At 40.0% G+C, this 13,374-nt stretch overlaps 1 protein-coding gene, 1 long non-coding RNA gene and 1 other non-coding gene across 4 annotated transcripts; 1 reads left to right on the top strand and 2 right to left on the bottom strand.

Annotated features, from left to right (window-relative positions):
- Window positions 1–1,261: 1,261 nt before the first annotated feature.
- On the bottom strand, window positions 1,262–1,413 carry LOC117114732. The gene has a single exon (XR_004446433.1). It is a non-coding gene; the product is annotated as a 5.8S ribosomal RNA (ribosomal RNA).
- A 4,921-nt stretch (window positions 1,414–6,334) lies between these two features.
- LOC117114731 lies at window positions 6,335–12,222 on the top strand. Its single transcript, XR_004446432.1, has 4 exons — window positions 6,335–7,075; window positions 9,126–9,229; window positions 11,100–11,215; window positions 11,645–12,222. It is a non-coding gene; the product is annotated as an uncharacterized LOC117114731 (long non-coding RNA).
- On the bottom strand, window positions 8,128–13,361 carry LOC117114730. Of its 2 annotated transcripts, none has more exons than XM_033258425.1 (11): window positions 12,081–13,361; window positions 11,759–11,879; window positions 11,414–11,597; window positions 11,094–11,170; window positions 10,813–11,006; window positions 10,590–10,693; window positions 10,297–10,495; window positions 10,047–10,198; window positions 9,456–9,665; window positions 9,027–9,323; window positions 8,128–8,920 (listed from the first exon to the last, which is right to left on the bottom strand). In XM_033258425.1, the coding sequence occupies exons 1-8, from the start codon at window positions 12,483–12,485 to the stop codon at window positions 10,166–10,168; spliced, it is 1,317 nt and encodes a 438-aa protein (XP_033114316.1). In that variant the 5' UTR covers window positions 12,486–13,361; the 3' UTR covers window positions 8,128–8,920; window positions 9,027–9,323; window positions 9,456–9,665; window positions 10,047–10,165. The 2 variants fall into 2 exon arrangements, with proteins under 2 accessions (XP_033114316.1, XP_033114317.1); XM_033258426.1 differs by having other exon boundaries at window positions 10,297–10,492.
- Window positions 13,362–13,374: the final 13 nt, after the last annotated feature.

The following is a 13,374-nucleotide window of genomic DNA, read 5'->3' as shown; positions in this document are numbered from 1 at the left end:
AAACGACATAAATTTTACGTCGAATAAAAAGAATTTCCTTCAGAAATTTAATTTAGAATTATTTTTCTATAGTGTGATGTAGGATTGAATGCGCTTCAGCCGCCTTAAATTCAGAAATTTAATTTAGAATTATTTTTCTATAGTGTGATGTAGGATTGAATGCGCTTCAGCCGCCTAAAAATTTTTAGACGTTGCCCAGGGTGAACCAGAGAACTTAATCGAATTCACAAAATTTAGTATATAGTTCTCATACGAGGAGGTACGCATTCATGTCACTCCGAGTGTCATAGTTACTCCCGCCGTTTACCCGCGCTTCATTAAATTTCGTCACTTTGGACATTAAGAGCACGGGGCAGAAATCACATTGCGTCAATGCCATGGTTTCGGACGTCGCAATGCTTTATTTTAATTAGACAGTCGGATTCCCCATGTCCGTACCAGTTCTAAGTTGGCTGTTTGGCGCCGGCCGAAGCAACCCCGAGAGACCGCCAAGCCAGGAAGGTCCACGGAATGGGCACGGCACTAGTCCGGGCTCACCCTGCGGAGCAGGCCTCGCCCAGTCACGGCACGCGCCCGGTCCCGCTTCACTCCCCGGCCCGACCGACCAAGCCCTTAGAGCCAATCCTTTTCCCGAGGTTACTAATTTAATTTGCCGACTTCCCTTTACCTACATTGTTCTATCGGCCAGAGGCTATTCACCTTGGAGACCAGCTGCGGTTATGGGTAGGAGCCGAGGCGAAAATCAGTCGGTGTCCCTCGGATTTTCAAGGGCCGGCGGAAGCGCACCGGACACCGCAAGAGTCGCGGTGCTTTACGGGCCCGCAGCCCCTATTTCCGGGTGAACCGGTTCCAGGGTGCCCGACCCTTACAAAGAAAAGACAACTCTTCCCGGGGCTCCCGCCAGCATCTCCGAGTTTGTTTGATTTGCAGCACTGGCTGGAAATATTGACCCGATTCCCTTTCGCATAAGGAACACGTGCGAAGTGGGGCTTTCTTACGCCACATTTCTCGCGTACCTTCCAAGCAAGGGGATTCGGCGCTTCACTCGCCGCTACTGAGGGAATCCTTGTTAGTTCCTCTTCCTCTGCTTAGTAATATGCTTAAATTCAGCGGGTAGTCTCGCCCGATCTGAGGTCGAGGATGTCGAAGGGAAGCGGCCCGAGAACACGCTGCATCTTAAGTCACCCGGCTCGGAGGCATTGCCGCCTTGCATCGGGCGCCGGTCCGTGCCCGTTCAAACGGGCGCGATGTGTCGCATTGCCGACCCTCGGACGTGGTCCGGATCGCGGGGACCCGGGCCGCAATGTGCGTTCGAAGTATCGATGATCAATGTATTCTGCAATTCACATTAGTTAACGCAGCTGGCTGCGTTCTTCATCGACGCACGAGCCGAGTGATCCACCACTAAGAATTGTCCGATTACCTTATTTCAGGCTTAACAGGTCACCTACAACGAAGAGTCGTGGAAACGAGTAGCAACAAAAGAAAAGGAAGGGTTGGCCGGCGCCCACCTAGGCGTTGGACCTCCTTCAAGCAAAGCCACCAAAAAATATGACCACGGTCAGCCCCGAGAAGCATCCCGAACCACGGAGGATCGGGTGGTTCTCGCAAGTGCACTTCCAAGTTCGAAACGGCTTTGCTGCCCGGCCGCTTGCCGCACAGCCCTCCCTCAAGCTCTCGGTAGGGAGCACTAGGCCCTAGACCGGGATTCGAATTCACTGTTCGAGTGCCTCTGTAATTATCTGTAGCAGTACTACCATCTGTAAATTTGTACCTAGGATCTGTGTGTAAATAATACCTTGCATTTTTAACTAATATCCCAGCTTCATGGGTTATACACCAAGCTTAGGAAGGTCATTTACCTTAAGGTCATTTGCCTTAATTCAAGTGACCACATATCATTTGGGAATGTTGATGAGTTTCCCAGGTACTAGACAAGGACAGGCAATTACTAATCCTTATTGGTCAGATGGTATGAAAGGTGATGCTATATCGCATACATTTGTACTTTTACAGACACTCCTCAGTTTGTCCTCCCTGAGTACACATTACTTTGGCTTTCTATCAATTTGTATATATCACCAACTTGTTTCTCAAGTGTTTTTGTAAATAGGCATTTCACTTGGAATAAATTGCACAGTTCTACATATAAATTAGTGTGGTGTATTTTTATCATCTCATCGTACACTTACACTAAAGATCCTTCCGCAGGTTCACCTACGGAAACCTTGTTACAACTTTTACTTCCTCCTAATGATCAAGTTTGAGCGTCTTTTCGGCACGTGAACGGCTAACCGACACGGCCGATCAGATGATCTCACTAAACCATTCAATCGGTAGTAGCGACGGGCGGTGTGTACAAAGGGCAGGGACATAATCAACGCGAGCTGATGACTCGCGCTTACTGGGCATTCCTCGTTGAAGGGAAATAATTACAAGTCCCTATCCCTAGCACGAAAGAGGTTCAACGGATTACCCAGACCTGTCGGTCAAGGGCAAAGATGCTGATTCTTTCAGTGTAGCGGCCCCGAACATCTAAGGGCATCACAGACCTAAACGCCACTTGTCCCTCTAAGAAGTTATGCGCCCAACGCAACGGGTGGCGAAACTATTTAGCAAGCCAGAGTCTCGTTCGTTATCGGAATTAACCAGACAAATCGCTCCACTAACTAAGAACGGCCATGCACCGCCACCCACAAAATCAAGAAAGAGCACTCAATCTGTCAATCCTCACTGTGTCCGGGCCGGGTGAGTTTTCGCGTGTTAAGCCGCAGGCTCCACGCCTGGTGGTGCCCTTCTGTCAATTCCTTTAAGTTTCAGCTTTGCAACCATACTTCCCCCGGAACCCAAAGACTTTGGTTTCCCGTAGACTGCCCGCCGCGTCATTGGAGTAACGCCGGCGGATCGCCAATCGGCATCGTTTATGGTTAGAACTAGCGCGGTATGTGATCGCCTTCGAACCTCTAACTTTCGTTCTTCATTAATGAAAACATTCTTGGCAAATGCTTTCGCAGTCGGTCGTCTTGCGGCGATCCAAGAATTTCACCTCTCACACCGCAATACGAATGCCCCCGTTAGTCCCTCTTAATTATTACATCGAGTTCCGAAAACGAACGCAATAGAACCAAGGTCCTATTCCATTATTCCATGCTCTGCTATTCAGGCGTATGGCCTGCTTTGAACACTCTAATTTTTTCAAAGTAAACGTTCCGGTCACCCCCGCCACTCAATCAAGAGCACCGGGTGAAAACCGAGAGAAAGGCCAGGACGGGCAGTAACACGTCTTGCGGCGGACCGCGAGCCTAAGCCCAAGATCCAACTACGAGCTTTTTAACTGCAACAGCTTTAATATACGCTATTGGAGCTGGAATTACCGCGGCTGCTGGCGCCAGACTTGCCCTCCAATAGATCCTCGTTAAAGGATTTAAAGTGTACTCATTCCAATTACAGGGCCTCGAAAGAGACCTGTATTGTTATTTTTCGTCACTACCTCCCTGTGTCAGGAGTGGGTAATTTGCGCGCCTGCTGCCTTCCTTGGATGTGGTAGCCGTTTCTCAAGCTCCCTCTCCGGAATCGAACCCTGATTCTCCGTTACCCGTGACGAGCATGGTAGGCGCATAATGTACCATCGAAAGTTGATAGGGCAGACATTTGAAGGATCCGTCGCCGGTGCTAGACCGTGCGATCAGCAAAGTTATCCAGAGTTCACCAAGGGGACGGGGCAAGCCCTGATTGGCCTTGTTCCTAATAAAAGCACGCCTTCCGCGAGGTCGGCGCTTGTTCGCATGTATTAGCTCTAGAATTACCACAGTTATCCATGTAGGTAAATCAGTTCCAGGGATAACTGATTTAATGAGCCATCTGCAGTTTCGCTTGGTACAAGCTTGTACTTAGACATGCGTAGCTTAATCTTTGAGACAAGCATATGACTACTGGCAGGATCAACCAGATATCTACCGGAGGAGCGCCTACGCTCCTAGCTCACCTGTTGTAACGACGTGGTGCATGGGCTAGATCCCATCAACCTAAAAAAAATTGGCCACGGGAGAAAAGCAGGCTGGCCAGCAACGCACGGCCGGCAACTCAATCTCTTTTCATCGTTAACTCTACCTTCCCATGCTAGGCAACAGATCGACGAAATCGATGGACGACCTTCGAGGAACCGGCGGCCGGGAGTGCAGATTGACTGAGCGCGCCCGCGTCACAGAGGCTGTGAGGCGTCACTAACCGAGCCGAAACGTAGGCGCCAAGCCACCAGGCCCAACACCACACAAATCCCAACGCGTTGATTTGTGGAATCGGCTTTACACTAACCTTAAAAATAACTCTGCCTATCTTAATGCACTAGAGCATGACGTGAGATAGGCGTAGATGCAACCACTATTCATCGCAGTAGAGTGCAGTAAAAAATGTAATTAATCGGTCTAGCAGCTGCGAAACTAAAAACTTTACTCTGTTCATGTTAACGTTACCTTGCAAAAAACAAAAACAAAAAACAAAGGAAAATAAAATGAAAAACTAAAGAAGAAATAAGTTTAAAAAAAAACAAAAAAAACTAACACATTATCAGAGACAGTGATAGCATAGAAAAGAATAATTCTTCGACGAAACGACTTAAAATAAAACAAAAGAGAAGGTGGCGTAAGAAAAACAGAAAAAAAATGAGAAAAAAAACAAACAGGCAGGCGGGCGGTTGGGCGGGCAGGCAGGCAGGCAGGCACCATAGACTAGCACCCAGGCAGTCTAGGCTGCCAGGACTCTCGACTATGATGTGATGATTAAGATATAACAAAAGAGAGAAGGTGTAGGAAAAACAGGCACCATAGACGAGCACCCAGGCAGCCTATGACTCTCGACTATGATATCATAATTTATTAAGATAACAAGATTGGCCAATTCTGCGACATTCGGATTGGCCTAGACTAAGCCTAGCCTAGCCAAGCCTAGCCGAGCCCAAACAGACCAAGCCCAGGCTGGCATGGCCTGTCCTGTCCTGTCAAGCCTAGCCTGAGTTCATTCCTTCATGGTGAACGCAAATAAACGTCCCCTTGTTTTGACTTTGCCACCTGCTCGAGTTTTCAAAGCTACGGGCTCCAGTTTTAAAAAACTATAGGCCCCAATTCGATAGGCATTGGAACGGGTCGACTTTTTAATGGCACCTCCCCCCCCCCCACACACACTAGGGTCCCTTGGAAGCATCGGCTCGGCCTAGCCTATCAATGCATAGCTTAGTCCAGCCTACCCTAAGCCGAGCATGACCTACCCTAGCTGGGCCCGGCCAGACTCAGCCCAGCCTACTATAGACTAGCCTGGACCGGCCTAGCCTGAGCTCATTCCTTCATGGTGAACGCAAACGAACGTCCCCTTTTTTCGACTTTGCCACCGGCTCAAGTTTTCAAAGACTAGAGCCCAATTCGATCGCCAATGGAACGGGTCGATTTTTCAACAACACCCCACCACCAACCCTAGGGCCATGGGTGTACCTGGCTATGCGGGACCATCGGCTCGGCCTAGCATAAGCCCAGACGAAACCCAGCCTACCATAGCCTAACCTAAGCCCAGCCGGACGCAGCCCAGCCTACCATAGCTTAAGCCCAGCCTTGCTTAAGCCCAGCCGGACCAAGCCCAGCCTACCATAGCTTAGCCTAGCCTAGCCTAGCCATAAGCTCATTCATTACAGAAGAATTGGGTGAGCAATCATATCATGATTAAGATAACAAGAGAGAAGGGGTAAGACTCAACGTCCGCCTGACGTCAACTTTTTCTGTCGCCATGCCTACACCGATTCGCTGAATTGGTAGTACAGTAGAACCTCGATTTTACGTACGGTACGGGACCAGAGGGCGTACGTAAATCGGGGGATTCGTAAAATAGAGGTTGGGTTAAATTTGTGGTAACCTTTGACCTAATACGTACGTAACTGTCTCTTATACACATCTAGATGTGTATAAGAGACAGGCTTGTGTACGTGAAACAGCAACCATGTGCTATGCACTGGGCGAGCCAACCAATTAGCGTTCGTGTACGAAACTATGTCTACGCAGCTTCGTGTACAAAATTAGACCAGACGAGTTCTTCCATGGTTTGCCACACGAAGCTAAGGAGGAAAGCAATAATTTTGAGCACCATCGGTAGTTGTTCATCTCACTCAGTTCACGTGGTTTTAGATTATAACAACCCGGTATTAGACTCAATCAGCGTTGCTGTTTAATGAAAATACTTTGCATTATGGTTTGTTTATTGTTATAGTTTATTGTTATATTCTTTTTACTTATGGTTGCTCTCAAAAGGGCCGTTTGTTTTGAATATTTTCGGGGTTTTTGATGACGTCATCGTCCATACGAGGCGTACGTAAAACAGAGGGTTCGTATAACTGGGGTACGTAAAAACGAGGTTCTACTGTACAAGTGTTGATCACACCCAGTGCTCCACGGATTTGCCCTCCTTGTGCGGACAAATCTCGCGGATCATGTAAGGTTTAGTTTCAGTAGATCGCAGCGAAACCGCTGCTCACGGTATCTTCACTGTAGACAAAAAGTCCGAAATAAAGGCAAGAAAAAACTATAGATGGCGCGCTATATTTAAAACTTATTTGGATACACGTCACCATGTCTGAATATTCAATACTGTTAATTAGCCATTAATACTGAGATAACTAGAAAGATTATCTGAATATTCATGATCGACCCCTAATTTGGTCACGAGGGAGGAGCCTGGAACCTTTCGTTCAGAAAAATACTTCATGGAAGTCGATGTGGAAGCCGATAGACGTAAGTGTGTAATTTTCATGTTTTTTCAGTTTTTTTACTAAATTTGTAATTAGTGTTAGCCATCATTTATCATCACATATGTTGTATTTATAAATTGATTGATAGTTAAAGAACAAGTTTGCAAAATAAAAATTTTTTGTAACGGCTATTTTTTTTTTCAATGACGGTTAATGTAACCTTCCCGTTTAGGCGACAGTGGAGCACGTGTTATGCATTGTAGGAGGCCTAGCGCCATATGCACGCCTAGGAAGTGATCGCTCATGAGGTTTTCTTAGCTCTTTCGGCATCGACGTAGGCCTAAGCAGGTATGCGCGCATAACACATAGGCGTTTAAAAATAATCTACATAGGCCTAGGCCTCAAATGATACATATATTCGTTTTTATTGTTTCACAATTTACTAATTCAATTTTTAAATATATTTTTAGACTAGCTAGGCCTATTCCTAGGCCAAGGCATACGCCTAAGGCATAGGCCTAACTAAGTCAATGGGGGTCCGACGAATTACCCAAATGATACGCAATTACCCAAATGATACCCAAACAATACACAATTAGCCAAATGATATTAATTATCCAAATGTGTGTAATTAACTTTGAAACCTTTTGTATTTTTAACATACATTTATAGTATTTATTTGTCAATTATTCGTAATTACTACTACTACTCTAACTACTACTACTACTACTACTACTACTACTACTACTACTACTACTACCACTACTACTACTACTACTACTACTACTACAACTACTACTACTACTACTACTACTACTAGCTACTACTAGCTACTACTAGCTACTATTACTACTACTACTACTACTACTACTACTACTACTACTACCACTAATAATAATAATAATAATAATAATAATAATAATAATAATAATAATAATAATAATAATACATGAGGAACCTTCACCATTTGCCAAATTTTACAATTTTGAACCAGGTTTTGCCGATCCCTTCTTATCTCTATTAATTACTGCTTCAGGGAATTTTGTAACAAGATTAACAGTGAAGCTCATTAGTTGTGAATAGTTCATAAGAAGACTAGCACAATTAAATCAAAAACCATGTTGTAACTTCTAACATAAGTCATTGATTTTTAAAATTCAAAAGCATATCTATTATGATTTTTATCTGAAATTATAGCTAAGGTAATAAAAATGCCATTTTTTTTTATTACAGGTTTTTAAAATTTTCCAGCCTGGTTTTTAAATACTATACTGGTAATTTATTGAGAAACAGCAATGCCTGCTGTGATAATGACCCTTAAGTAGAGGTATTCTTCTTTGATGTTTAATTGGATTATTGAGATAAGATTCTGGCAAAACCTGGTACACCAACCCGCCTGAATGCCCTTTTAAAGGGTTTGCTGGTAAATGGGATAGTAACAGCATGAATACAGTATTTTTCATATATGTATTAATAATCTATTCTGGTAATTGCTAATAATATTTTTGTTTTATTGGTTTCTAACGTCATTTGCATATTTTCGGACATAAATTACATTCTTTTCTTTAGCATACAATATTTATTTGTCAGGAATAGCTATTACGGTTTTCATAACATTAATAACAACAATAACATTATTCATTGCATTAATAACTAATGGAACAATTATGGAACACAGTATTTAATTTTGAAGTCAATATTACCATGTTAAATTATCAATGAAATTCAACTCGTATACACTCCATATTTACATTACAGTATTTCATTGTCCATACAAAATTTTTCTAATATTTTAATAGTTGAAACATATTGAAATATTTTTAAATCAACTCATATGATACGGTCCATATTTAAATTTTCTAACAGTAGGCCATATATTATTGTTCGTACAAAATTTAGATATGTACAGTTGGCCTACGGTTTTCTGTACAGCGTTAATATATAGTATTATTGTTTGTACAAAATTTACATACATGTCGAAAAATGATTCAAAACTCTATATTTAAATTGTAGCACAACGCTGCTTGTGTGTACAATGTTAATGACGTTTTAAATATTGTGTTTCCTTTTACACCATGATAATAATGTACTTCCGTAATTACAGTAGTCTGTGCGGTTCAATTGTCTGTAAGAAATCATTTAAGGATTTTGATTTTAAGGCTGTATGGTCCCAGATTCTTCATTCTTCATTACCTGATGAAGATAAAACAATTGTGGCATTATTATATAATATCAAAATTAGTGGTCTAAATTTCTGAAAATTTACCATTTAAATTGAATATGATCAAAATATACTAACAATATTTTCTTTTTCTGGGTGTTACTATCTTGTCATGTATCTCGGGGGATGTTAATATTATATGGTTTTTAAGAATGGACTCCATTTGTCTCATTTCAGATTGTACACCGTAAACGTTCCTTGCTTGCTTGTTGAAGGCAGCGTGGATTTGCTCACCACCTTGCTTGCTTAGAAGACCTAATCCAAAGTGCCATCTCTTAAGGGTAGGTACAACATGCATTTCAAGCATATGCAGTTTAGGCGAAATGCTGTGCCCGTGTTGTCGGTATTCTCCAATGAAATCCTTGATGTTGTCATCTATCCGGGAAACAAACAAAGTAAAAGTGATAGGGATAAGATAAATAACTCGGGTTTTTATATATATATATTGAATATTTTATTTATATTTTTTAAAAACATCTATAAATGTTGCAAGGAAAATATACCCACCAATTTCTTGTATCTTGTTATCTGAGATTGGACGAGTATGATTGATTTTTTGTTCCACTGTTGAAAACTTTGTGAAAAGTGGAACGAATTTGGATGCCATCACCTTGGCTTTATATGACAACTCGTTTGCATGCTTGATTGGAATTTCCATTGCCTGCTTATCTAGTGTTTTTTTGCATGCTTTCAGCAACTTTTGGATATTATATTTATCTGCAGGAAAAAAATTTATGAAATTGTCTTGTCTAAATAAAATTAATTAGGTTTATAGTTTGCGAGTTCAAATAATATATTGACATACTGTAATAAACAGTACTAAATTTTAAAAAATACACTAATATACTGTAACATAAAATCGTACTTCAGTGATAATAATATAAAACCGAAAGGTTCACTGATTAATCTCAGATAAGAAAGTATAATACATACTCCAAGTATTGAAATACACGCCATCGTGTTGGGATTCAATATTTCAACATTAATTATGTCATCATCATTGACAATGGCAAAATCATTGAAATACACGATGGCGTGTATTTCAATACTTGGAGTATGTATTATACTTACTTAATAATATAAAATATTAAAAATTACCTGGCAACATTTATGGACATGATTTCCATTAAAAGCTTTACCATGATATGCTTTTCTGTCAACCTGATGTTTCCTTAAAACAGAGTCCATGGCAGAAACAATTGGCCCCATTCCAAACTTTAAAGTTTTTTATTGCTTTCCATTGCTTGTTCCTAATACATAAATATAATTTTAAATTAGTGTAGTGTGCAGTTAACATAGCCATTTCTTTTTTTTTTTTTTTTATTGTTACACTATATTAAATACTTACAAGTTCTTTAATTGTCTGGCACTTTGAAGATATTAAAGTTGCAGATTTTGCTAGCTGGGCAATTGTCATATTGTCCTCTATGGTGTTGATTTCTTCACGCAAAATCTGTATCTTTTCTTTACATGTTTCAACCGTCGTAGCATTTTGTGCATTAGCCAGTTCAAAATTGTTCATGGATTCTGATGGATTAGTTTGTCTACTAAAGATATGGAAAGAAATCATAAAAAATTCTGATTCTACTGTAACACAATAATATTAAATATATTTAAATATAGAGTACTTGATTACTGTACCTGAGTTTATATATTATGCTATCTATGTCATGGGCTTCTAGCTCTAGCAAGTCATACAGTTTCTTAAAAACTCCAAGAGAGATGTGAAGGCATGGAATTGAAACCTATTGAAAGAAAAGTGAAAAATTGTTTAATATTATTTTAGAATATATTGCACAGTATCACATTTAATATCATAATTTTACTTTTTTGTCGAATTTAAATATTCATTTGAAAAGCTTACATGGTCTATATCAATGTTGACCATTGACTTTCTCACAACATTTCTCGAGAAGTCTTTGCTTGTTTTTTTACAAGAACCAGCAGCAATAAAATTTTTGAGGTCCTCAGACAGAGACTTCATACTTCTTTGCTGCTTTCTGATGCCTTTGTTCATCTCATCTTTGGTAGTTGTACAAAGCAAACAACCATATCGTCCTGAAAGTTAAATTGTATATTTTTAGATTATCATAATAATAAACAATTATAATAATTATTTATTTAACATCACAATTATTTTCTTACCATTAGGTGATTGGAGGCCATAGATCCTTATCATGAAATCGTAGTCGCCGAAGAGGAACAACTTGATTTTGTAACCTCTGAGATGAATGAAAGAAATGAAAACAAATATCAATTTGTTAAAGGTAACTATAGTAGTTTTAAATAGTATGATATTCCCGGTACGAATTTTAATTATGGATGGTTATTAAAAACAAAAATTGGCCAAACCTCCAAACTTGTCCATGTAATTTTTTTTTATCACAAAATAATTTTGAATTTGAATATTTATCATTAAAGAGTGGGTAATATTTATCATTAACCAGTGGGTAATAAAAACTTACTTGTAGTGTTTCTCTAGATTCATGTATACGAACTGTTGAATGTCCCGTATTTTTGTAACAGGGGCCATCCTTTCTTCATAGCCATTTTGACCATTTGCCGTCTCACACTTGAATACTAGGCTTATCATTTGGCTTTGTATGAAATCTTGGGTAGGATCCTGCTGTCTGTATTGCATTTTTCTCTCTGAAAAGAATAATACACTGTTTTGTTTACCTTCTTATCTTCCTTAGCTGTTGCCAGCCAAGACTGCAGTCAGATTTTAATGCGAGGCTGTCGTCCACACTTGGATGTTTTCGCTGCATGGACTGCAGTCCTTCAGCAGCCAGTTGCGTTTCGTTACTTACCGTTACCACAAGAAACAATTCTTCGAATTTCCTTAATTTCTGCTGTCCTTCTCGAAACAGTCTTTTTGCTGACATCATCACTAGATTTTGTTGCATTTGATATGACAGCAACTTTCAGTGGCTAAAGGAAAAATACATATCATTGTGTATAATATTTGTTATCACTTGGACACTTGTAGTACAGTTTATTTTATCGTTCAAATATATGTTGGCAGATGGAAGCCATTACAGATTTTATAATCATTACAGCATTTGATAAATTATACAAATTTACAGTAATATTACTGTAACTAATTTAAAAAATTGATTGAAATTTACTTACTCTGCCATTTGTTATTATGTTGATTTCTTTTTGCTTTTTGAGTGATTTATGAAGCACTTTATGAGCTATTTTTTCCAGCTCATTTGGCATCACTTTATTGATCTGACAGTTGATTTCATTTACTGCTTTTTTGATTTTCTCAACTGTCTGTTCATATTTTGATGAACATTTGTGGCCCTCACAGTCATTGTATAACAGTGTGCTGGAACACTTCTGGCATCTCAGTTGAACAGAGAGGGGTGATTGCTCACTCAGTTCCGATGGTGGTCTGACATTGTTACGATTAACAGGACAAGAATACTTAACACATGGAATGACATCAGACTTAAGCGTACGAAAGAGTTGAAACAAACAATGTGCACAGAAAGTGTGACAACATTTAGTTTCCAACATCGATAGAGACATAACATTTTTGCATATGGTACACACATAAATTGTGTTAGCTGCATGTTCTTTATTTAGTATGAACTGGCTAGACAAAATGAATCCGTGTGGTTTGTCCAGTTGTATGTGTTTATGTGTTTAAATTTATACGCCTTTGATACACATGCAGTACAGATATTTTTAGGATGAATATTGTTAATTGAATTGCTAAGATTGTAGAAATCAAGTATTTCAGGTCTCAAACTCAGGATTTTACATTTTGTATCACAATTCTTGAACTTATAACCACAGCAAAGTTGGCACATAGAAGAGAAATGCACATCCATAATTTACAACAGTACGGTATACACTGACACAACATAAGCAAACCCCATCTCACAGTCAGCACCCCATCTCACAGTCAGCAGTCCCTCAGCAAAAAAGCGTTTATCCTATGCCTAAGGCTAGGCCTAGCCTGTATATAACGTAGAAAGTTGGGAATAATAATAAGCTAGGCAACAAAAAAACGAAACCCAAAATGATGTATGTCGTGTGTTACAGACGATAATAAGTTTCGTATTTAGCGCCCCAACGTTCTGTGGTGGAGCTGTTTGTTTATATCGTCTCTGAATGATAAGCCCCAGAAATACAACAAAAAATACGAGTAAACGGTTTTTTTAAACAGTGTGATTCTAATGTATGGTTTAATACATATAAATGTAGCTTGTAATTAGTTTGAATCCAAAAAATATGACTTCTATTTTCTGTAATATCTGATATACTACACGTATTCCAGTACCGACAAATTCGCTACCGTAGCGATGAGTCAGTCGTTCCGGTTCATTGATCTCGTGGGCTTAGAAAATATCAGAGCCATATATATAAAGAGTTGCGACATTCCGCTCCTTGGTTTACGAAAGTCACGTGGTAC

This window comes from Anneissia japonica, unplaced genomic scaffold, assembly GCF_011630105.1.
Source record: "Anneissia japonica isolate Jap-2015-1 unplaced genomic scaffold, ASM1163010v1 scaffold13247_len14001_cov204, whole genome shotgun sequence".
Taxonomy (NCBI): Eukaryota; Metazoa; Echinodermata; class Crinoidea; order Comatulida; family Comatulidae; genus Anneissia; species Anneissia japonica.
This window is presented reverse-complemented; position numbering and strand designations above follow the sequence as displayed.

Excerpts from the sequence above, each read along its gene's own strand:
- LOC117114730 (XM_033258425.1), bottom strand. The coding sequence starts at position 12,485 with ATGTCTCTATCGATGTTGGAAACTAAATGTTGTCACACTTTCTGTGCA. Across the intron at positions 11,007-11,093 it reads TGGCCTCCAATCACCTAATG|GACGATATGGTTGTTTGCTT; the intron begins GTAAGAAAATAA and ends TTTAACTTTCAG. Across the intron at positions 10,496-10,589 it reads AGCATAATATATAAACTCAG|TAGACAAACTAATCCATCAG; the intron begins GTACAGTAATCA and ends CCATATCTTTAG.